Below are 22981 nucleotides of genomic sequence, written 5' to 3' on the forward strand. Positions count from 1 at the left end.
TGTCTCAGTATGTACACACAATCTACCATTGTGTGTGTGACTTTGCGTTGCAGTTTGTGTGTTTACCCCCCATATTGCTCTTAATCAGTGTTTATACTATTTATACCATCATAACCTTCTGTACCATGGCCCAGTTAACTTTCACACACACATAAAGCCCCAAACAGGAGGCAGAGATTGCAGTGGACAATGATAATGGAACAAATGTTAATTTCCATGTGAAAAACATGCTGCTGACTAGCTCAGGACCCAAATTGCTGCACCGTTTTTGTAATGTCCCCAGTTTGCAATTTAAAAGTAATTACTTTGGGTCCGAATGAGGATTGGTAAATAGAGTTTGGTTATTGTCTTGGCTCTATCGTCCCCCACTGTTTTAGATTGTGGGCCTGTGTGTGTGCATTTCTATGTGTATTTGTGTGACTTTGCCTTTCACTAATGGCCTTGTCACTGTCGTATCCATTCTCATTATACTCTGGCATTCAGGACACACACACACACACTTTATAAATGTCACAGCATTATGAAAGTGGATATGGACAGGACAGGTCATTTACGAGAAAGCACATTCATTTACACACCCATGTACGCACACACACACGCACATGCACGCATGCGCACACACACAAACACAGAAAGAGAGAGAGAGAGACACAGAGAGAGAGAGGCGGATGTTGACTGTTCCCGGTGGAGAGAAGTAGGGCAGACTAATGTGGTTGTATTTGTGCTACTCACGGTGCTCTGTAAAGCCTGATGGTTTGTGGCTGTGTGTATAATATTCATCCTGCATATAAAGGCTGTTTGGGTGGTTAGAGGGCTGTTCTCTCTGCTCTGGCTAATATCAGGGCCGGCTCCAGGTATAAGTGACATAAGTGACCTAAGAAAAGAAGATTTTGTGGGGGGGAAGTCAACTTACTCTTGAGATTTAGAATAGTGGAATACACAAGTGCAATTTCAAAATTTGGTTGTGCAGGAAATTTGCTTTAGAACTGCCACATATTCTTTCTGCCCCATGTCAAAATGGCTAGAACTGCCACATATTCGTTCTGCCCCATGTCAAAATGGCTAGAACTGCCACATATTCATTCTGCCCCATGTCAAAATGGCTAGAACTGCCACATATTCTTTCTGCCCCATGTCAAAATGGCTAGAACTGCCACATATTCGTTCTGCCCCATGTCAAAATGGCTAGAACTGCCACATATTCGTTCTGCCCCATGTCAAAATGGCTAGAACTGCCACATATTCTTTCTGCCCCATGTCAAAATGGCTAGAACTGCCACATATTCTTTCTGCCCCATGTCAAAATGGCTAGAACTGCCACATATTTGTTCTGCCCCATGTCAAAATGGCTAGAACTGCCACATATTCGCTCTGCCCCATGTCAAAATGGCTAGAACTGCCACATATTCTTTCTGCCCCATGTCAAAATGGCTAGAACTGCCACATATTCTTTCTGCCCCATGTCAAAATGGCTAGAACTGCCACATATTCGCTCTGCCCCATGTCAAAATGGCTAGAACTGCCACATATTCTTTCTGCCCCATGTCAAAATGGCTAGAACTGCCACATATTCGTTCTGCCCCATGTCAAAATGGCTAGAACTGCCACATATTTGCTCTGCCCCATGTCAAAATGGCTAGAACTGCCACATATTTGTTCTGCCCCATGTCAAAATGGCTAGAACTGCCACATATTCGTTCTGCCCCATGTCAAAATGGCTAGAACTGCCACATATTTGTTCTGCCCCATGTCAAAATGGCTAGAACTGCCACATATTCGTTCTGCCCCATGTCAAAATGGCTAGAACTGCCACATATTTGTTCTGCCCCATGTCAAAATGGCTAGAACTGCCACATATTCTTTCTGCCCCATGTCAAAATGGCTAGAACTGCCACATATTCATTCTGCCCCATGTCAAAATGGCTAGAACTGCCACATATTCATTCTGCCCCATGTCAAAATGGCTAGAACTGCCACATATTCATTCTGCCCCATGTCAAAATGGCTAGAACTGCCACATATTCGTTCTGCCCCATGTCAAAATGGCTAGAACTGCCACATATTCGTTCTGCCCCATGTCAAAATGGCTAGAACTGCCACATATTCTTTCTGCCCCATGTCAAAATGGCTAGAACTGCCACATATTCTTTCTGCCCCATGTCAAAATGGCTAGAACTGCCACATATTCTTTCTGTCCCATGTCAAAATGGCTAGAACTGCAGGAAATGACTCAGAAATGGCTCTCCACCCCATGGCAAAATGTGTAGAATTACTGAAAATGTACTTTAAAATGTAAATGTTTCTCTCTTCTGTCAAGAGGGGTGGGGGCCAAATGTTTTTACCTCCACAACCAAATCTCGCTCAGGGCCCCCAAAAGCTATGGCCGGCCCTGGCTAATATCAGGACTTCTAGAGACCAAGGATACGCACAACACAGTAAGTGGATTGTGAGTGAGGAAACACAGCCATGTATGTTTGGAGACTGGACAAACTAGACAAGTTAATGGGAGAAAAAATAGGGATGTAGGGATGGAGAGATTGACACAGTGAGGGAGGTATAGCAGAGAAACAGCCGTCTCTGTGTCTGCTATTTACCACCAGCCCATTAAAACTAACAAGCTCATAGTCCTATGACGGGTTGGTTGTTTAGCAACAAAACTCACGCATGCGCAACTATGGGGCAAAACAGATGATTGGCTTAGACGGTTGTTTTTTGAAACCATAAATAGTATTGCACAATGAGCAATTGTCTCTCATATACACTACAGGGACACCTGCTCGTCGAACATCTCATTCCAAAGTTATGGGCATCAATATGGAGTTGGTCCCCCCTTTGCTGCTATAACAGCCTCCACTCTTCTGAGAAGGTTTTCCGCTAGGTTTTGGAACTGCGGGGACTTGCTTCCATTCAGCCACAAGAGCATTAGAGAGGTTGGGCATTGATGTTGGGCAATTTGGCCTGGCTCACAGTCGGCGTTCCAATTCATCCCAAAGGTGTTCGATGGGGTTGAGGTCAGGGCTCTGTGCAGGCCAGTCACGTTATTCCACAACAATCTCGACAAACCATTTCTGTATGGACCTCGCTTTGTGCACGGGGGCATTTTCATGCTGAAACAGGAAAGAGCCTTCCCCAAACTGTTCCCCACAGAATCATCTAGAATGTCATTGTATGCTTTAGCTTTAAGATTTCCCTTCACTGGAGCTAAGGGCCCAGCCCGAACCATGAAAAACATCCCCAGACCATTATTCCTCTTCCAACAAACTCTGCATTTGACACTATGCACTCAGGGAGGTAGCGTTCTCCTGGCATCCACCAAACACAGATTCGTCTCACGAACTGCCAAATGGTGAAGCGTGATTCATCACTCCAGAGAAGGCGTTTCCACTGCTCCAGAGTCCATTGGTGGTGAGCTTTACACCACTTCAGGCAACGCTTGGCATTGCACATGGTGATCTTAGGAAGCTCCTGATGAACAGTTATTGTGCTGACGTTGCTTACCGAGCCAGTTTGGAACTCGATTTTTACACGCTTCAGCACTCGGCGGTCTCATTCTGTGGCCTTGTGTGGCCTACCACTTTGCGGCTGAGCCGTTGTTGCTCCTAGACGTTTCAAATTCATGATAACAGCACTTAGCTCTAGCGGGGCAGAAATTTGATGAACTGACTTGTTGGAAAGGTGGCATCCTATGACGGGCCACGTTGAAAGTCACTGAGCACTTCAGTAAGGACATTCTACTGCCAATGTTTGACTATGGAGATTGAATGGCTGTGTACTCAATTTTATACACCTGTCAGCAACGGGTTTGACTGAAATAGCCGAATCCACTAATTTGGGTCCACATACTGTTGTATATATAGTGTACGTCATTACAGTTGTCAGTTAGCTAGCTAGTAAATTTAAGTCATATTAGCATAGCTGACTTGACGTCAGTCAAAAAACCTCTAGAACAAGATAAAAATAGCTGAAACGCGCCACCTACGATTCCCCACATGGCAGCTTGTCATTGTTGCTAACCAACTGGCCATCCAGAACCACAACAACACACAGCCTTCTGCCACATTGTCAGCTAACCCGTTTATATGTATAAGTCTGACTGACCATATAAGGCTACATATATCATCCCCTTATTTAACTAGGCAAGTCAGTTAAGAACAAATTCATATTTTACAATGATGGCCTACCCCGGCCAAACCCTCCCCTATCCCAAATGACGTTGGGCCAATTATGCGCCACCCTATGGGACTCCCGATCACGGCCGGTTGTGATACAGCCCGGGATCTAACCAGGATCTGTAGTGACGCCTCTTGCACTGAGATGCAGTGCCTTAGAACGATGCGCCACTCAGGAATACTTCTAGAGTATTCTCTCTATCATCTATCTATTGCATTTACATATATATATATATATATATATATATGAGATTTTTTTACATTTTACTCACTAAGCAGATGCTCTTATCCTACTGATGTTGAGCCCTGTTTTATTAGGAGGGAGGGGGAGGGAGGGAAGGAGAAAATATGTTTATTTTCTTGTATATATTTCCTGTTTAAATCCATAACAAGTATAATCTGTGGTTTGTGTTTGTCTTCAGTGGGTGTAGGGGGGCTATCAGGGTGGCTGACAAAGGGGATGCTCAGAGGGGGCGGGATCCCCTGGGCTTGGTTCTGTATTGTATTGGCCACAAACTACACCCATGTTATTGTGGGTGTAGCAAAATGCTTGTGCTTCCAGCTCCGACAGTGCAGTAATATCTAACAAATGAACCAACATATATCCAGTACACACAAATCAAATAAGGAATGAATTAAGACTATATACAGTGCCTTGCGAAAGTATTCGGCCCCCTTGAACTTTGCGACCTTTTGCCACATTTCAGGCTTGGGAAATCTTTTTGTATCCAAATCCAGCTTTAAACTTCTTCACAACAGTATCTCGGACCTGCCTAGTGTGTTCCTTGTTCTTCATGATGCTCTCTGCGCTTTTAACGGACCTCTGAGACTATCACAGTGCTTGTGCATTTATACGGAGACTTGATTACACACAGGTGGATTGTATTTATCATCATTAGTCATTTAGGTCAACATTGGATCATTCAGAGATCCTCACTGAACTTCTGGAGAGAGTTTGCTGCACTGAAAGTAAAGGGGCTGAATAATTTTGCACGCCCAATTTTTCAGTTTTTGATTTGTTAAAAAAGTTTGAAATATCCAATAAATGTCGTTCCACTTCATGATTGTGTCCCACTTGTTGTTGATTCTTCACAAAAAAATAAAGTTTTATATCTTTATGTTTGTAGCCTGAAATGTGGCAAAAGGTCGCAAAGTTCAAGGGGGCCGAATACTTTCGCAAGGCACTGTACATATGGACCAGCGATAGTTCTGGTGAGTTACTCTAATATCCAATAGTTCTTCCCGGCTGTATGTAATGACACAAAACATTTCCTGAGCTAATAATGTAAAACATATACATTACAAAAATACTGCAAAGTCTTCTAAAAGCTCGTCGTGATGCTGCCATCTCTGTCGGCGCCATCTTATCCAGTGTCTGTTCTGCTGTGATGTTGAGGCTCTGGTCAGGGTCTGAGGTGGGCTGTTCTGCTGTGATGTCGAGGCTCTGGTCAGGGTCTGAGGTGGGCTGTTCTGCTGTGTTGTCGAGGCTCTGGTCAGGGTCTGAGGTGGGCTGTTCTGCTGTGTCGAGGTTCAGGGTCTGAGGTGGGGCTCTGGTCAGGGTCTGAGGTGGGCTGTTCTGCTGTGATGTCGAGGCTCTGGTCAGGGTCTGAGGTGGGCTGTTCTGCTGTGTTGTCAAGGCTCTGGTCAGGGTCTGAGGTGGGCTGTTCTGCTGTGTTGTCGAGGCTCTGGTCAGGGTCTGAGGTGGGCTGTTCTGCTGTGATGACGAGGCTCTGGTCAGGGTCTGAAGTGGCCTGTTCTGCTGGATTCTCTGCGGGGTGGCCACAGCACTCAAGGGAGTGAGTGAAAAATCTTCTTCTACTTTCCCCAACGTACAAGTGGTTCTCCACCTGCTACCACCTGCTACCATGAAAAGACTTCCACCCTGCTACTATACAGTGGGTGAACGCAAGTATTTCCTGTGACTGTGCCTCAAAACCAAATGTTTTCCTGGTCCACCACTCCACCTTGGACTTGAACAGACATTACGACCAGGTCCACCTCTACAAGGCAGCAGTGCCCACCTTCGCCCGGACCCTAAAGGACATCGCCCTCAACAGCAGCCCCAACACCTCACACAAAAACAACAGATCAAAAAGACACCCAGCCCAGACCAGCGAGACACTCTCACAGACCTGCGGGACCCACCCCCAGACCTACACATGGAGGACCCACGCCGAGAGGACCTACATCCAGACCACAGCACCACCAGCCACATCCCCACCCCAACCAATCAACAGCCCCCCAAGTCAACCATGCCCACACCACATTTAGGCACCCTCATATCAGACCCATGCCCCCCACCCCCGCAAAGAGGGCCTCAACATGAAAGTCACAAATGGTATTGAGGAGTTAACCCACTGATTGCCCACTAAGTGACAGAGAGCTGGTAGGCCCATCCACCAAACTACCAGGTGTGAAACACGGAAGGGACTCAGGGGGTTATGCTAATGTGATATAGAGTAGACCTGACTCACTCTGTTAAATTAATCAGAACAGGAACATTTTACATTTGGCTAGAAATTCAAAAGGAAATGATCTCAATAGAGAAAAATGTCCTCCTGTGGGCTACGTATATCTTCCAACTAGAATCCCCATACTTCTCAAATCTTTTTGGAACAAAGAACAAACAGCAAAAATATATACATCATCAAATACAAATCTTAGAATCAACTACTTAAGACGACCAGAACCCACTGGATTCTCCAATTACATTGAATGAACAAAATGACAAAATATAAACCCTCCAACCCAAAAAGGCATGTGGTGTTGATGGTATCCTCAATGAAATGATCAAATATGCAGACCACAAATTCCAATTGGCTAGACTTTAAACTCTTTAACATCATCCTTAGATCTGGCATCTTCCCTGATATTTGAATCCAAGGACTGATCACCCCAACCCACAAAAGTGGAGACAAATTTGACCCCAATAACTACTATGGGATATGGGTCAACAGCAACCTTGGGAAAATCCTCTGCAAAATCCTCTGCACTTGGTTTCCACTATCGTAATCGCTCTTATTTCACCCCAGCTGCCAAACTAACCCTGATTCAGATGACCATCCTACCCATGCTAGATTACGGAGACATAATTTAGCGGCTAGATGTTCTTCACCATTCGGCCATCAGATTTGCCACCAATTCTCCTTATGGGACACATCACTGCACTCTATACTCCTCTGTAAACTGGTCATCTCTGTATACCTGTCACAAGACCCACTGGTTGATGCTTATTTCTAAAACCCTCTTAGGCCTCACTCCCCCCTGTCTGAGATACCTACTGCAGTCCTCATCCTCCACATACAACACCAGTTCTGGCAGTCACATTCTGTTAAAGGTCTCCAAAGCGCACACATCCCTGGGTCGCTCCTCTTTTCAGTTCGCTGCAGCTAGCGACTGGAACTAGCTGCAACAAACACTCAAACTGGACAGTTTTATCTCAAAGACTCAATCATGGACACTCTTATTGACAGTTGTGGCTGCTTTGTGTGATGTATTGTTGTCTCTACCTTCTTGACCTTTGTACCATGCTTTATGCTGCTTCCATGTTGTGTTGCTACCATGTTGTTGTTATGTTGTGTTGCTACCATCCTGTGTTGCTACATTGTTGTCTCAGGTCTCTCTTTATGTAGTGTTGTGTTGTCTCGTTGTGATGTGTGTTTTGTCCTATATTTATAATGTTTAAAAAATATATATATATCCCATGCCCCTGTCCCCGCAGAAGGCGTTTTGCCTTTTGGTAGGCCGTCATTGTAAATAAGAATTTGTTCTTATCTGACTTGCCTAGTTAAATAAATGTTAAATAAATAAAAATACAAATTAGCATTATAGCAGCAGACTCGTACATTTCCTCAGGGAAAACAAGGTACTGAGCAAATGTCAAATAGTCTTATTACCAAATTACTGTACAACAGACCATGTATTCACCCTGCATCCTAATTGACAAACAAACAAAACCAAACAAAGGCAAATTCTTCTCATGCTTTGTTGATTTCAAAAAAACTTTTTACTTAATTTGGCATGAGGGTCTGCTATGCAAATTGATGTGGTGTTGGGGGAAAAACATACAACATTATAAAATACATATACACAAACAACAAGTATGAGGTTAAAATAGGCAAAAAACACACATTTCTTTCCACATGGCTGTGGGGTGAGGCAGGGATGCAGCTTAAGCCCCACCCTCTTCAACATATATCAAGGAATTGGCGATGGCACTAGAACAGTCTGCAGCACCTGGCCTCACCCTACTAGAATCTGATGTTAAATGTGTACTGTTTGTGTACTGTGTACTGTTTGCTGATGATCTGGTGCTTCTGTCCCCAACCAAGAAGGGCCTACAGCAGCACCTAGAAATTCTGCACATATTCTGTCAGACCTGGGCCCTGACAGTAAATCTCAGTAAGACAAAAATAATGGTTTTCCAAAAAAGGTCCAGTTTTCAGGACCACAAATACAAACTCCATCTAGACACCATTGCCCTAGAGCAAACAAATAACTATACATACCTCGGCCTAAACATCAGTGCCACCGTTAACTTCCGCAAAGCTGTAAACGAGCTGAGAGACAAGGCAAGAAGGGCCTTCTATGCCATCAAAAGGAACATAAGATTCAACGTACCAATTAGGATCTGGTAAAAAAAATATATGAATCAGTTATAGAAACCATTGCCTTTTATTGTTGTGAGGTCTGGGGTCCTCTCACCAACCAAGATTTCACAAAATGGGACAAACACCAAATTGAGACTCTCCATGGTAATGTTAGAAGATTAGTGTACATAGAATTATAATAGGGAGAATAGTGTACAATAGTAGGCTATGCTCTCATCTATTGCCTGCACTAACCATGGAACTGTGGGATGCAGCCTGGTCTTATAGACTAGACGTAACATAGTGAAAGTAAATCCGGGACACCTAATTTAGTATGATATGTTTGGTATGGTTACATAAGACAGATGGTTAATTAAGGCAGAAACGAAAGTAGGCTATTTGGTCGGACGTATCACGCGCGAACGTCGATCAATCCAAAGATGTGAGTTGAAATCTCTTCACGGACAACTTTAGCTAATTAGCAACTTTTCAACTACTTACTACTTTTTTTTAGCTATTCAGCATGTTAGCTAACCCTTCCCGGAACCCTAACCTTAAACATTTTAGCTAACGCTCCCCTAATCTTAACCTTTTTAGCTATCCCTTCCCTAACCTTAACCCTTTAACTGAACTCTTAACCAACTGCTCTTAAATGCAAGTAAAACTAAATGCATGCTCTCCAACCGATCGCTGCCCTCGCCTGCCCGCCCGTCCAGCATCACTACTCTGGACGGTTCTGACTTGTGGACAATATGTGGACAACTACAAATACCTAGGTGTCTGGTTAAACTGTAAACTCTCCTTCCAGACATTAAACATCTCCAATCCAAAATTAAATCTAGAATCAGCTTCCTATTTCGCAACAAAGCATCCTTCACTCATGCTGCCAAACATACCCTCGTAAAACTGACTATCCTACCAATCCTTGACTTCGGCGATGTCATTTACAAAATAGCCTCCAACACTCTACTCAGCAATCTGAATGTAGTCTATCACAGTGCCGTCCGTTTTACCACCAAAGCCCCATATACTACCCACCACTGCAACCTCTATGCTCTCGTTGGCTGGCCCTCGCTGGTCGCCAAACCCACTGGCTCCAGGTCATCTACAAGTCTCTGCTAGGTAAAGGGGGCCTTATCTCAGCTCACTGGTCACCGTAGCAGCACCCACCCGTAGCACGCACTCCAGCAGGTATATCTCACTGGTCACCCCCAAAGCCAATTCTTCCTTTGGCCGCCTCTCCTTCCAGTTCTCTGCTGCCAATGACTGGAACGAACTGCAAAAATCTCTGAAGCTGGAGACTCTTACCTCCCTCACTAGCTTTAAGCACCAGCTGTCAGAGCAGCTCACAGATCACTGCACCTGTACATAGCTCACTGCACCTGTACATAGCTCATCTGTAAATAGCCCATCCAATCTACCTCATCCCCATACTGTATGTATTTATTTATCTTGCTCCTTTGCACCTCAGTATCTCAACTTGCACATTCATCTTCTGCACATCCTACCATTCCAGTGTTTAATTGCTGTATTGTAATTACTTTGCCTCCTATTTATTGCCTTACCTCTCTTATCCTACCTCATTTGCACATGCTGTATATAGATTTTACTACTGTATTATTGATTGTATGTTTATTTATTCCATGTATAACTCTGTGTTGTTGTATGTGTCGAACTGCTTTATCTTGGCCAGGTCGCAGTTGCAAATGAGAACTTGTTCTCAACTAGCCTACCTAGTTAAATAAAGGTCAAATATAAAAAAATGATTAAAAAAATTAAACCTTACCCCTAGCCTAGCTAATGTTAGCCAGCTAGCTAACTTTAGCTACCTAGCTAGAATTTGTAACATATTATACGCTTTACAAATTCGTAACATTTAGTACATTTTGCAAATTCGTAACATATTGTGCCTTTTGCAACTTCGTAACATACAGTAACATACAAAATCGGTGATGGAAAATCCACAAATGAATACATACCATATGAAATGTAACATATCATACTAAAAGGATTTACCTTCAGAATAATATGAAATGCTCTGAGACCAGGTTATGGGATGACACGGACAAGTATGCATCGGGTTCAAACTGTTACAGCTTGGTCTCCACTCGTAACCATTTAGATTAGCAAAAAGATTTTTTAAATATATTATCAACTAGTACTAATGAGCCTTAGCAACAACCACATGGCCGTGACGGCATTTACAGAGGAAGCAAATGAAGGTAAACTAAACAATGTAATTAAATTGAATGATAATGTTGTCTATACCAACTGAAGGGAACTAACAGTAGTTGAATGTGTGTGGTTACTAGGGCTACTGATGGTCGATACTGATAGTGGCTAATATTTAACATGATAGAAACAGGAAATAGAGAAAGTCAGGGTAGCCTATAATTAAGATGATCGAGAGTGCCCATCCCTACAAGTTAAAAGGCTGTACAATTTAAATTCTGCATAACGGCACAGCATTTCATAAACTTTACTGTGGGAAAGTTGATATTATTTGCGTGTGAAGGTGGTGGAATTATTAGGGAATATGGCATATCTGTAGACACACTTCCGCCACACCTTCATTTATTCCATCTCCCCCTAAACGAATAGCGGGTGAGTAGCATGCTATTCTCATGCTTAAGTTCAAGGTCAGAATACACTTTGAGAGAAAAGTGCATAAAAGGGGAATTATGTTCCATTTACACACGCTTAACTCAGGTCGGAAATCCCCCCCTTAGAGAAAGGCCATGATTTAGCCCGAATCACTCGAGTATCAATCTCTGGAGCTCTATGACCCCTGCTCCTCCACCCCCTCCCAGGATCGGCCTCTCATTCTGGGCCGTGTTTTCCCGGCCTGCTGGGTGTCAGCTGGAGTAATGAGATATTTAGCAGACAGAGAGAGAGAGAGAGAGAGAGAGAGAGAGAGAGAGAAAGAGAAAGGCCTGTCTCCAGGTGGAATGCGCTCTAACACAAGAGGCCCCTGACTGACTCTCCTCCGAATGCAATTTTCTCCCTTCTTTATCTCTCGTCTAGCTGGAAATAAGTGCTGGAGAGAGAGAGGGAGTAAATATGGCTGAGCTGCCTTCAGCTAAAGAGACATGTTCATCGGCTGATAGATACAGTCAAACCCTCAGAGATGAACACACAGTGAGAGACATACACACCCCAACTCAGACAGACACACAGGCCAGCCCTACAGTATGATAGAGAGGTGATATAATATGCCATCTGGTTAGGATGGCGATCACAGTATGAGCCAAACGCTGTCACAAACTCCCTGACTGAGTCTGAAAACTCGCCTCCAACTAAATGTTTCAATTAAAAGCGTTTTATTCTCCCGTGGCAGATTGTGTGTTTGAGCAGGTTTTGCCCCCAGTTAGGCTTTGATTTCAGCGTGAGTAATGTACTGGTGTGATATGATAGATTATAATGTCTGTGGTTTAGTGTCCTCTGTAGCTACATCACTGCTGCTGTGTCTTTTATGTTACAGCTCACTGCTTTGTGTGTGTGTGTGTGTGTGTGTGTGTGTGTGTGTGTGTGTGTGTGTGTGTGTGTGTGTGTGTGTGTGTGTGTGTGTGTGTGTGTGTGTGTGTGTGAGAGCGTTCTAACAGCCATTCACTGAGGTAAAAGATCCTCTGTCATCAGCATATTGCAGCTGAACAAACACACACAAAGACACACACACACACAGTGAGAAAGAGTGACACACACAGAAACACATGTACCTCATTTACGGACACAATGCTCTGATTCTCTCTCTCTAAGCTCTCTAAATCTCTTTCTCTCGTTCTCGTCTACCTTCCCCTCTGACCATCTCTGTTCTCTCTCTCTACCTCCGTCTCCCCGTCCCTCTGACCATTTCTGTTCCCTCTCTCTACCTCCGTCTCCCCGTCCCTCTGACCATTTCTGTTCCTCTCTCTACCTCTCTCCCTCCGTTCTCCCCGTCCCTCTGACCACCTCTGTTCCCCTCTCTACCTCCGTCTCCCCGTCCCTCTGACCACCTCTGTTCCCTCTCTCTACCTCCGTCTCCCCCGTCCCTCTGACCACCTCTGTTCCCTCTCTCTACCTCCGTCTCCCCGTCCCTCTGACCACCTCTGTTCCCCTCTCTACCTCCGTCTCCCCGTCCCTCTGACCACCTCTGTTCCCTCTCTCTACCTCCGTCTCCCCGTCCCTCTGACCACCTCTGTTCCCTCTCTCTACCTCCGTCTCCCCGTCCCTCTGACCACCTCTGTTCCCTCTCTCTACCTCCGTCTCCCCGTCCCTCTGACCACCTCTGTTCCCTCTCTCTACCTCCGTCTCCCCGTCCCTCTGACCATCTCTGTTCCCTCTCTCTACCTCCGTCTCCCCGTCCCTCTGACCACCTCTGTTCCCTCTCTCTACCTCCGTCTCCCCGTCCCTCTGACCACCTCTGTTCCCTCTCTCTACCTCCGTCTCCCCGTCCCTCTGACCACCTCTGTTCCCTCTCTCTACCTCCGTCTCCCCGTCCCTCTGACCACCTCTGTTCCCTCTCTCTACCTCCGTCTCCCCGTCCCTCTGACCACCTCTGTTCCCTCTCTCTACCTCCGTCTCCCCGTCCCTCTGACCACCTCTGTTCCCTCTCTCTACCTCCGTCTCCCCCGTCCCTCTGACCACCTCTGTTCCCCTCTCTACCTCCGTCTCCCCGTCCCTCTGACCACCTCTGTTCCCTCTCTCTACCTCCGTCTCCCCGTCCCTCTGACCACCTCTGTTCCCTCTCTCTACCTCCGTCTCCCCGTCCCTCTGACCACCTCTGTTCCCTCTCTCTACCTCCGTCTCCCCGTCCCTCTGACCACCTCTGTTCCCCTCTCTACCTCCGTCTCCCCGTCCCTCTGACCACCTCTGTTCCCTCTCTCTACCTCCGTCTCCCCGTCCCTCTCTATCTCGCTCTCTCTTTTCCCCACTCCGTGAGATGATGAAATACTTTTAGAACTCAGGAAATCGCTTTCTGTGGAAATAAACCCATTGTGGACTGTAAGATAACTGGCCCTTATGGGAAGCTAGTCCCTTCCCCTTAGTTATGTGTGCTTGTTAATGTTGTGTTACGTGTGTGTCTGCGTGCATTGTACCTATGTTGTGTTAGGGTTAGTTTGTAACCAATTCCTTGTGAAACCAATCAAATTTTTGTATATTTTGAATATGAATTCAGGAAATTCCTTGTGCAATACTGAACCCTCCCTCCCACCCTCCCTCCTCCCTCAGGGCTGCTCGTCTCCCATCGTGGTGAAGTTTGCCGACACGCAGAAGGACAAGGAGCAGCGGCGCCTGCAGCAGCAGCTGGCTCAGCAGATGCAGCAGCTCAACAACGCCACCACCTGGGGGAGTCTGACAGGGCTGGGCGGCCTCACCCCGCAGTATCTGGCTGTAAGAGGACACGCCGCGTCGCCCACCCCTTACTGCAGCCCCGCAGCCAACGCATCCGTCGCCGCCGCAGTCAGTGCCACCCTCCCCGCCCCCCACTACCCTCCCTGCCGTCGCCAACCGCCGACCCCCCGTCCACACCCCCAGAGAGTCAGACCCCGCTTCCTATCCCTTTCCCCCTCTCTTCCCCCCTTAAGGGTCCACTCCCCCCTCCGTGACAGGGAAATGAGGTCTTTGAATAATAGGGGTAAAGGTTCAATGGGCGGGGCCAATCGTTGGTGTGATCCAATAAGAGGTCTTTCCCATGTCTAATATCGTCATCCTATTGGGTCACAGCGGTGATTGATTGACAGATTGGCACGTGGTGTTCAGAAGCCTCATTCCCCCTCCTTGCTTCAGTACTTTATAGCATTTCAGAACCCCCCCTCTCAACTCATTCTTAGGACCCCCTTCCTCCGGTAGCCTCTTTGAGAACTGACCCTCTTCCTCTTTCACTCTGAAACCTTTTAAGACTTCTGTCCCCAACTTCTCTGAAACAGACCAGTCTACTCTTCCTTGAGTCCCCTTCATCACAGCTAGGATCTTTCCGGAACCTGTAAACTTGGAAATAGGTGTACAAAGTTGTAGATGCACATAGGTTCTTTGACAGTTACTCTGTGTTCTATTCTGAAATGTCTCAGTGACTCAGTGGTTAAATGTACAGTAGAAGATGTCATATTCAATGTTTATATAGCCTATAGCCCACATGCAGTAATGCTACCAAGATCATGAGGATACTTAGAGAAAAGATAGTGAGGGTGATGTTTGTATTTCCAATCCCTCCTCCTCACTCTGTTTCTCTCTCTTTTATTATTTTCTCTCTCTCTCTCTCTCTCTCTCTCTCTCTCTCTCTCTATCTCTCTATCGCTCCTCTCTTTCTTTCTCCCTCAGTTGCTCCAGCAGGCCACCTCCTCCAGTAACCTTGGAGCCTTCAGTGGGATCCAACAGATGGCAGGTGAGTCCAGCAGATGTACACACACACACACACACACACACACACACACACACACACACACACACACACACACACACACACACACACACACACACACACACACACACACACACACACACACACACACACACACACACACACACACACTGAGTAATATTCTAGAAACTATGCAGCAACTAGTTTTTTAAGATGTCGCTGTTGTTCAGATTTGTCTTGAGTCTGTTATCCATCAGGACAGAAGAGTGTACCAGGCGTCAAAGGAGGGATGTTTAGTCCGGCATTAAGGCAACACAGAAGGAAAATAGAGAGAGATGAGAGAGGAGCTCTGCTCACTGTTTCCCCCTGCTGGTCACCTTTGTCTTAACCTCTGCATGTTCTCCTACCCCCACTCCCACCTATCTCTCCATCCTTTATCCTCTTCATCCCTCTCCTTTGTCTTTTCCTCTGCATGTTCTCCTACCCACACTCCCACCTATCTCTCTCCATCCTTTATCCTCTTCATCCCTCTCCTTTGTCTTTTCCTCTGCATGTTCTCCTACCCACACTCCCACCTATCTCTCTCCATCCTTTATCCTCTTCATCCCTCTCCTTTGTCTTTTCCTCTGCATGTTCTCCTACCCACACTCCCACCTATCTCTCATCCTTTATCCTCTTCATCCCTCTCCTTTGTCTTTTCCTCTGCATGTTCTCCTACCCACACTCCCACCTATCTCTCCATCCTTTATCCTCTTCATCCCTCTCCTTTGTCTTTTCCTCTGCATGTTCTCCTACCCACACTCCCACCTATCTCTCTCCATCCTTTATCCTCTTCATCCCTCTCCTTTGTCTTTTCCTCTGCATGTTCTCCTACCCACACTCCCACCTATCTCTCCATCCTTTATCCTCTTCATCCCTCTCCTTTGTCTTTTCCTCTGCATGTTCTCCTACCCACACTCCCACCTATCTCTCTCCATCCTTTATCCTCTTCATCCCTCTCCTTTGTCTTTTCCTCTGCATGTTCTCCTACCCACACTCCCACCTATCTCTCTCCATCCTTTATCCTCTTCATCCCTCTCCTTTGTCTTTTCCTCTGCATGTTCTCCTACCCACACTCCCACCTATCTTCTCTCCATCCTTTATCCTCTTCATCCCTCTCCTTTGTCTTTTCCTCTGCATGTTCTCCTACTCCCCCACTCCCACCTCTTCATCCCTCTCTCTTAACTTCATCCTTTATCCTCTTCATCCCTCTCCTTTGTCTTTTCCTCTGCATGTTCTCCTACCCACACTCCCACCTATCTCCGTCTTTATCTCCATCCATTTATCCTCCCACCTATCTTCATCCATCCTTCTCTCCTTTGTCTTTTCCTCTGCATGTTCTCCTACCCACACTCCCACCTATCTCTCTCCATCCTTTATCCTCTTCATCCCTCTCCTTTGTCTTTTCCTCTGCATGTTCTCCTACCCACACTCCCACCTATCTCTTCATCCTTTATCCTCTTCATCCCTCTCCTTTGTCTTTTCCTCTGCATGTTCTCCTACCCACACTCCCACCTATCTCTCTCCATCCTTTATCCTCTTCATCCCTCTCCTTTGTCTTTTCCTCTGCATGTTCTCCTACCCACACTCCCACCTATCTCTCCGTCCTTTATCCTCTTCATCCCTCTCCTTTGTCTTTTCCTCTGCATGTTCTCCTACCCACACTCCCACCTATCTCTCTCCATCCTTTATCCTCTTCATCCCTCTACTTTGTCTTTTCCTCTGCATGTTCTCCTACCCCCACTCCCACCTATCTCTCTCCATCCTTTATCCTCTTCATCCCTCTCCTTTGTCCCCCCTCCTTACTTTCTTTCAATTGCTTTTTCTGAATCCCTCACCCTGTCATCCCACCTACACCCCCCCCCCTCTTCCGTCCTCCTACGCCCTGCCTCTCTCCCTCTTGCCGCCTCACTCCCACCCTCTCGCTCTCTCCCCCTCCTTGGGTGCTCAGTAAGCTGTCAGCTCCTGATTGTAGACTGTTTAGCTGGCTGACAGAGAGAGGCAGAGGGGGAATATTTATAGCAGCTATTGGCACAGGAGTACTGTAATTGCCAGCACCGCTGAAGGAAAAAAGACATTCTAATAAGTAGTGCAAAACTGAATGGATTTGAGGAACTGGTTGTTGCAGGGTAGAAATAATGTATTTCTAAAGTAGTAAGCTCATTGGCTCAAGTTTTTAAAATGTGTATCTATGTCTTGCAAAGTAGGTGGGTTGAGCGTTCTGGACACGGGGACATTTTTAAGAGCCCGTAATGTTGGTTGATGTGGTGTAGTTGAGTGAGTATGGGCTCTGAGGATCTTTTACCTCAGTGAACGGCTGTTAGAACGCTCTCTCTCATACACACAAAACACACACACACACACACACACACACACAGAAACGCTCAGGGACTTGGAACAGTTGGAACTGGAAGTGAAATCGCGGCTGCATTCCGGAATCCTTTTGGCCGTCCATCTGTCGCTGGGCAACCGTACGTGATTGGCAGTAGATGTGAGACAGCTCAGTGACATCTGGTCCCAGTCTTCATCATGAGGAGTCGGAGAGCAGTGAGAGGCTCAATTACCCCAATGAGCATTCAATTAGAGCCAACTAGCTAGCTAGCGCTTACGATAGAGCCCCAGCCCAGCTCAGCCCAGGAGGCATACGGAGCCTCCACAGAGCTATACAGCCCGGAGCACACAGCACACAGCACAGCCTAGCACAGCCTAGCACAGGCTGCCAGCTGTATAGCCCCAATGCTGGAGCTCCTGATGTGTGCAGAGCTGTCTCTGTGTCTCTCTTCCTCTTTCAGGACCGGGGCTCTCTGCTGTTTCACACTCCAGATGAAGTGTAGCCGTTGCACATGAATAGCTTCCTTAGATCTCAGTCTTTATGAACAGGTACCGTGGAGAGGTTTGATATTATAGATAGGGGTTGAGAATAGAGTGGTTCTCTCCATATTAAAGTGATGCTGGTAGCGTTGATGATTCTTCTGCTCTGTTCTGCTCTCTGGTTCCCCCACAACTGTGTCTCCTAGTCTTAGTCATTCTCCAGGGCCCTCAAACTCAACTCTGGACCAGTTCCACTGTGTTTTTTCATTGTTTCCCTCTAAATGGGAACTGATTGGGTGCAATTAATAATCAGGTAGAACAGAAAACCAGCAGGCTTTGGACCTCGTATGGTGGGAGTTGAACAGCCCTGCTCTAGGGAATAAGTGCTGTAATCCTCCCTGTTTTGTTTGATTAAGTGGCATTAGGCCTCCCATCAGTGTGTGTGTGTGTGTGTGTGTCTGTGTGTGTGTGTGTGTGTGTGTGTGTGTGTGTGTGTGTGTGTGTGTGTGTGTGTGTGTCTGTGTGTGTCTGTGTGTGTGTGTCTGTGTCTGTGTCTGTGTCTGTGTCTGTGTCTGTGTCTGTGTGTGTGTCTGTGTGTGTGTGTGTGTGTGTGTGTGTCTGACTGACTGACTGACTGACTGACTGACTGACTGAGTGTATAGAGTCTAGGGTCAGATCAGTGTCTTTCCACTCAGCCGAGCCTGATTGAGTCATCTGCTCCACTCTAAACCCACAAAGTGACAAAGCCACTCAACAGCGCTGCCCTCCATTCGCAGAGTGGAAAAATACAGTGTGTTATACAATACCATAGGGACTACTTCTAACACAGCACATACCGTGGCTTTCATCATAGTTTATCAGACTGAAGAAGATGCGCTCTTCTCAGGTCTGTCTGGTTCCTCTTCAGGTTTTTCTGCTTTAGGAGTTTTTCCTTACCACTTAAGCACTCTGTGACAAATTAGTTTCTTTAAAAGGGCTATGCTACTAAGATTATAAGTTATCTTATAGAGTCGTGTTTTACAAGAATGTTGTTGTTTATCAGGATGACTGGTTGTAACAAGTTTTTCCACAATGTGCTACAAAATATATTTATAATGTGAAGGTTGTGAAGTGAAGAACAGAATTGTGTTTTCTTGGAAATAGGGATTATTTTCCCCAGCCTGCTCTTTTCTGAGGTCAAAGGCATGTATATGAGTAAACAACAACATGTATATGAGTAAACAACAACATGTATATGAGTAGACAACAACATGTATATGAGTAGACAACAACATGTATATGAGTAAACAACAACATGTATATGAGTAAACAACAACATGTATATGAGTAGACAACAACATGTATATGAGTAAACAACAACATGTATATAGACAACAACATGAGTAGACAACAACATGTATATGAGTAAACAACAACATGTATATGAGTAGACAACAACATGTATATGAGTAGACAACAACATGTATATGAGTAGACAACAACATGTATATGAGTAGACAACAACATGTATATGAGTAAACAACAACATGTATATGAGTAGACAACAACATGTATATGAGTAGACAACAGCATGTATATGAGTAGACAACAACATGTAGACAACAGCATGTATATGAGTAGACAACAACATGTATATGAGTAAACAACAACATGTATATGAGTAGACAACAACATGTATATGAGTAGACAACAACATGTATATGAGTAGACAACAACATGTATATGAGTAGACAACAACATGTATATAGTAGACAACAACATGTATATGAAGACAACAACATGTATATGAGTAGACAACATGTATATGAGTAGACAACAACATGTATATGAGTAGACAACAACATGTATATGAGTAGACAACAACATGTATATGAGTAGACAACAACATGTATATGAGTAGACAACAACATGTATATGAGTAGACAACAACATGTATATGAGTAGACAACAACATGTATATGAGTAGACAACAACATGTATATGAGTAGACAACAACATGTATATGAGTAGACAACAACATGTATATGAGTAGACAACAACATGTATATGAGTAGACAACAACATGTATATGAGTAGACAACAACATGTATATGAGTAGACAACAACATGTATATGAGTAGACAACAACATGTATATGAGTAGACAACAACATGTATATGAGTAGACAACAGCATGTATATGAGTAGACAACAACATGTATATAGTAGACAACAACATGTATATGAGTAGACAACAACATGTATATGAGTAGACAACAACATGTATATGAGTAGACATGTATATGAGTAGAACAACATGTATATGAGTAGACAACAACATGTATATGAGTAGACAACAGCATGTATATGAGTAGACAACACAGCATGTATATGAGTAGACAACAACATGTATATGAGTAGACAACAACATGTATATGAGTAGACAACAACATGTATATGAGTAGACAACAGCATGTATATGAGTAGACAACAACATGTATATGAGTAGACAACAACATGTATATGAGTAGACAACAACATGTATATGAGTAGACAACAACATGTATATGAGTAGACAACAACATGTATATGAGTAGACAACACATGTATATGAGTAGACAACAACATGTATAACATGTAGACAACAACATGTATATGAGTAGACAACAACATGTATATGAGTAGACAACAACATGTATATGAGTAGACAAACATGTATATGAGTAGACAACAACATGTATATGAGTAGACAACAACATGTATATGAGTAGACAACAACATGTATATGAGTAGACAACAACATGTATATGAGTAGACAACAACATGTATATGAGTAGACAACAACATGTATATGAGTAGACAACAACATGTATATGAGTAGACAACAACATGTATATGAGTAGACAACAACATGTATATGAGTAGACAACAACATGTATATGAGTAGACAACAACATGTATATGAGTAGACAACAACATGTATATGAGTAGACAACAACATGTATATGAGTAGACAACAACATGTATATGAGTAGACAACAACATGTATATGAGTAGACAACAACATGTATATGAGTAGACAACAACATGTATATGAGTAGACAACAACATGTATATGAGTAGACAACAACATGTATATGAGTAGACAACAACATGTATATGAGTAGACAACAACATGTATATGAGTAGACATGTATATGAGTAGACAACAACATGTATATGAGTAGACAACAACATGTATATGAGTAGACAACAACATGTATATGAGTAGACAACAACATGTATATGAGTAGACAACAACATGTATATGAGTAGACAACAACATGTATATGTAGACAACAACATGTAGACAACAGCATGTATATGAGTAGACAACAGCATGTATATGAGTAGACAACAGCATGTATATGAGTAGACAACAACATGTATGAGTAGACAACAACATGTATATGAGTAGACAACAACAACATGTATATGAGTAGACAACAACATGTATATGAGTAGACAACAACATGTATATGAGTAGACAACAACATGTATATGAGTAGACAACAACATGTATAGACAACAACATGTATATGAGTAGACAACAACATGTATATGAGTAGACAACAACATGTATATGAGTAGACAACAACATGTAGACAACAACATGTATATGAGTAGACAACAACATGTATATGAGTAGACAACAACATGTATATGAGTAGACAACAAACATGTATATGAGTAGACAACAACATGTATATGAGTAGACAACAACATGTATATGAGTAGACAACAACATGTATATGAGTAGACAACAACATGTATATGAGTAGACAACAGCATGTATATGAGTAGACAACAACATGTATATGAGTAGACAACAACATGTATATGAGTAGACAACAACATGTATATGAGTAGACAACAACATGTATATGAGTAGACAACAACATGTATATGAGTAGACAACAACATGTATATGAGTAGACAACAACATGTATATGAGTAGACAACAACATGTATATGAGTAGACAACAACATGTATATGAGTAGACAACAGCATGTATATGAGTAGACAACAGCATGTATATGAGTAGACAACAACATGTATATGAGTAGACAACAACATGTATATGAGTAGACAACAACATGTATATGAGTAGACAACAACATGTATATGAGTAGACAACAACATGTATATGAGTAGACAACAACATGTATATGAGTAGACAACAACATGTATATGAGTAGACAACAACATGTATATGAGTAGACAACAGCATGTATATGAGTAGACAACAACATGTATATGAGTAGACAACAACATGTATATGAGTAAACAACAACATGTATATGAGTAGACAACAACATGTATATGAGTAGACAACAGCATGTATATGAGTAGACAACACAACAACATGTATATGAGTAGACAAACATGTATATGACATGTATATGAGTAGTAGACAACAACATGTATATGAGTAGACAACAACATGTATATGAGTAGACAACAACATGTAGACAACAACATGTATAGACAACAACATGTGAGACAACAACATGTATATGAGTAGACAACAACATGTATATGAGTAGACAACAACATGTATATGAGTAGACAACAACATGTATATGAGTAGACAACAACATGTATATGAGTGACAACAACATGTATAGAGTAACAGCAACATGTATATGAGTATATGTATATGAGTAGACAACAACATGTATATGAGTAGACAAACATGTATATGAGTAGACAACAACATGTATATGAGTAGACAACAACATGTATATGAGTAGACAACAGCATGTATATGAGTAGACAACAACATGTATATGAGTAGACAACAACATGTATATGAGTAGACAACAACATGTATATGAGTAGACAACAACATGTATATGAGTAGACAACAACATGTATATGAGTAGACAACAACATGTATATGAGTAGACAACAACATGTATATGAGTAGACAACAACATGTATATGAGTAGACAACAACATGTATATGAGTAGACAACAACATGTATATGAGTAGCATGTATATGAGTAGACAACAG

The 22981-nt window shown here is 43.7% G+C and overlaps 1 protein-coding gene across 18 annotated transcripts in view; it reads left to right on the top strand.

Moving 5' to 3' along the window:
* Nucleotides 1-22981, top strand: part of LOC135514899 (CUGBP Elav-like family member 2) — a 226090-nt gene that overhangs the window by 178536 nt on the left and 24573 nt on the right. For 11 of the 18 annotated variants that reach the window (XM_064938606.1, XM_064938608.1, XM_064938593.1 and 8 more), the window contains 2 exons: nucleotides 13967-14197; nucleotides 15056-15119. In XM_064938606.1, coding sequence (XP_064794678.1) covers nucleotides 13967-14197; nucleotides 15056-15119 — 295 coding nt within the window. The remainder of the gene's footprint in view (nucleotides 1-13966; nucleotides 14198-15055; nucleotides 15120-22981) is intronic. The other 7 variants (XM_064938597.1, XM_064938598.1, XM_064938604.1 and 4 more) reach the window with 1 other exon arrangement.

Source organism: Oncorhynchus masou, chromosome 26, assembly GCF_036934945.1.
Source record: "Oncorhynchus masou masou isolate Uvic2021 chromosome 26, UVic_Omas_1.1, whole genome shotgun sequence".
NCBI classification, from domain to species: Eukaryota; Metazoa; Chordata; class Actinopteri; order Salmoniformes; family Salmonidae; genus Oncorhynchus; species Oncorhynchus masou.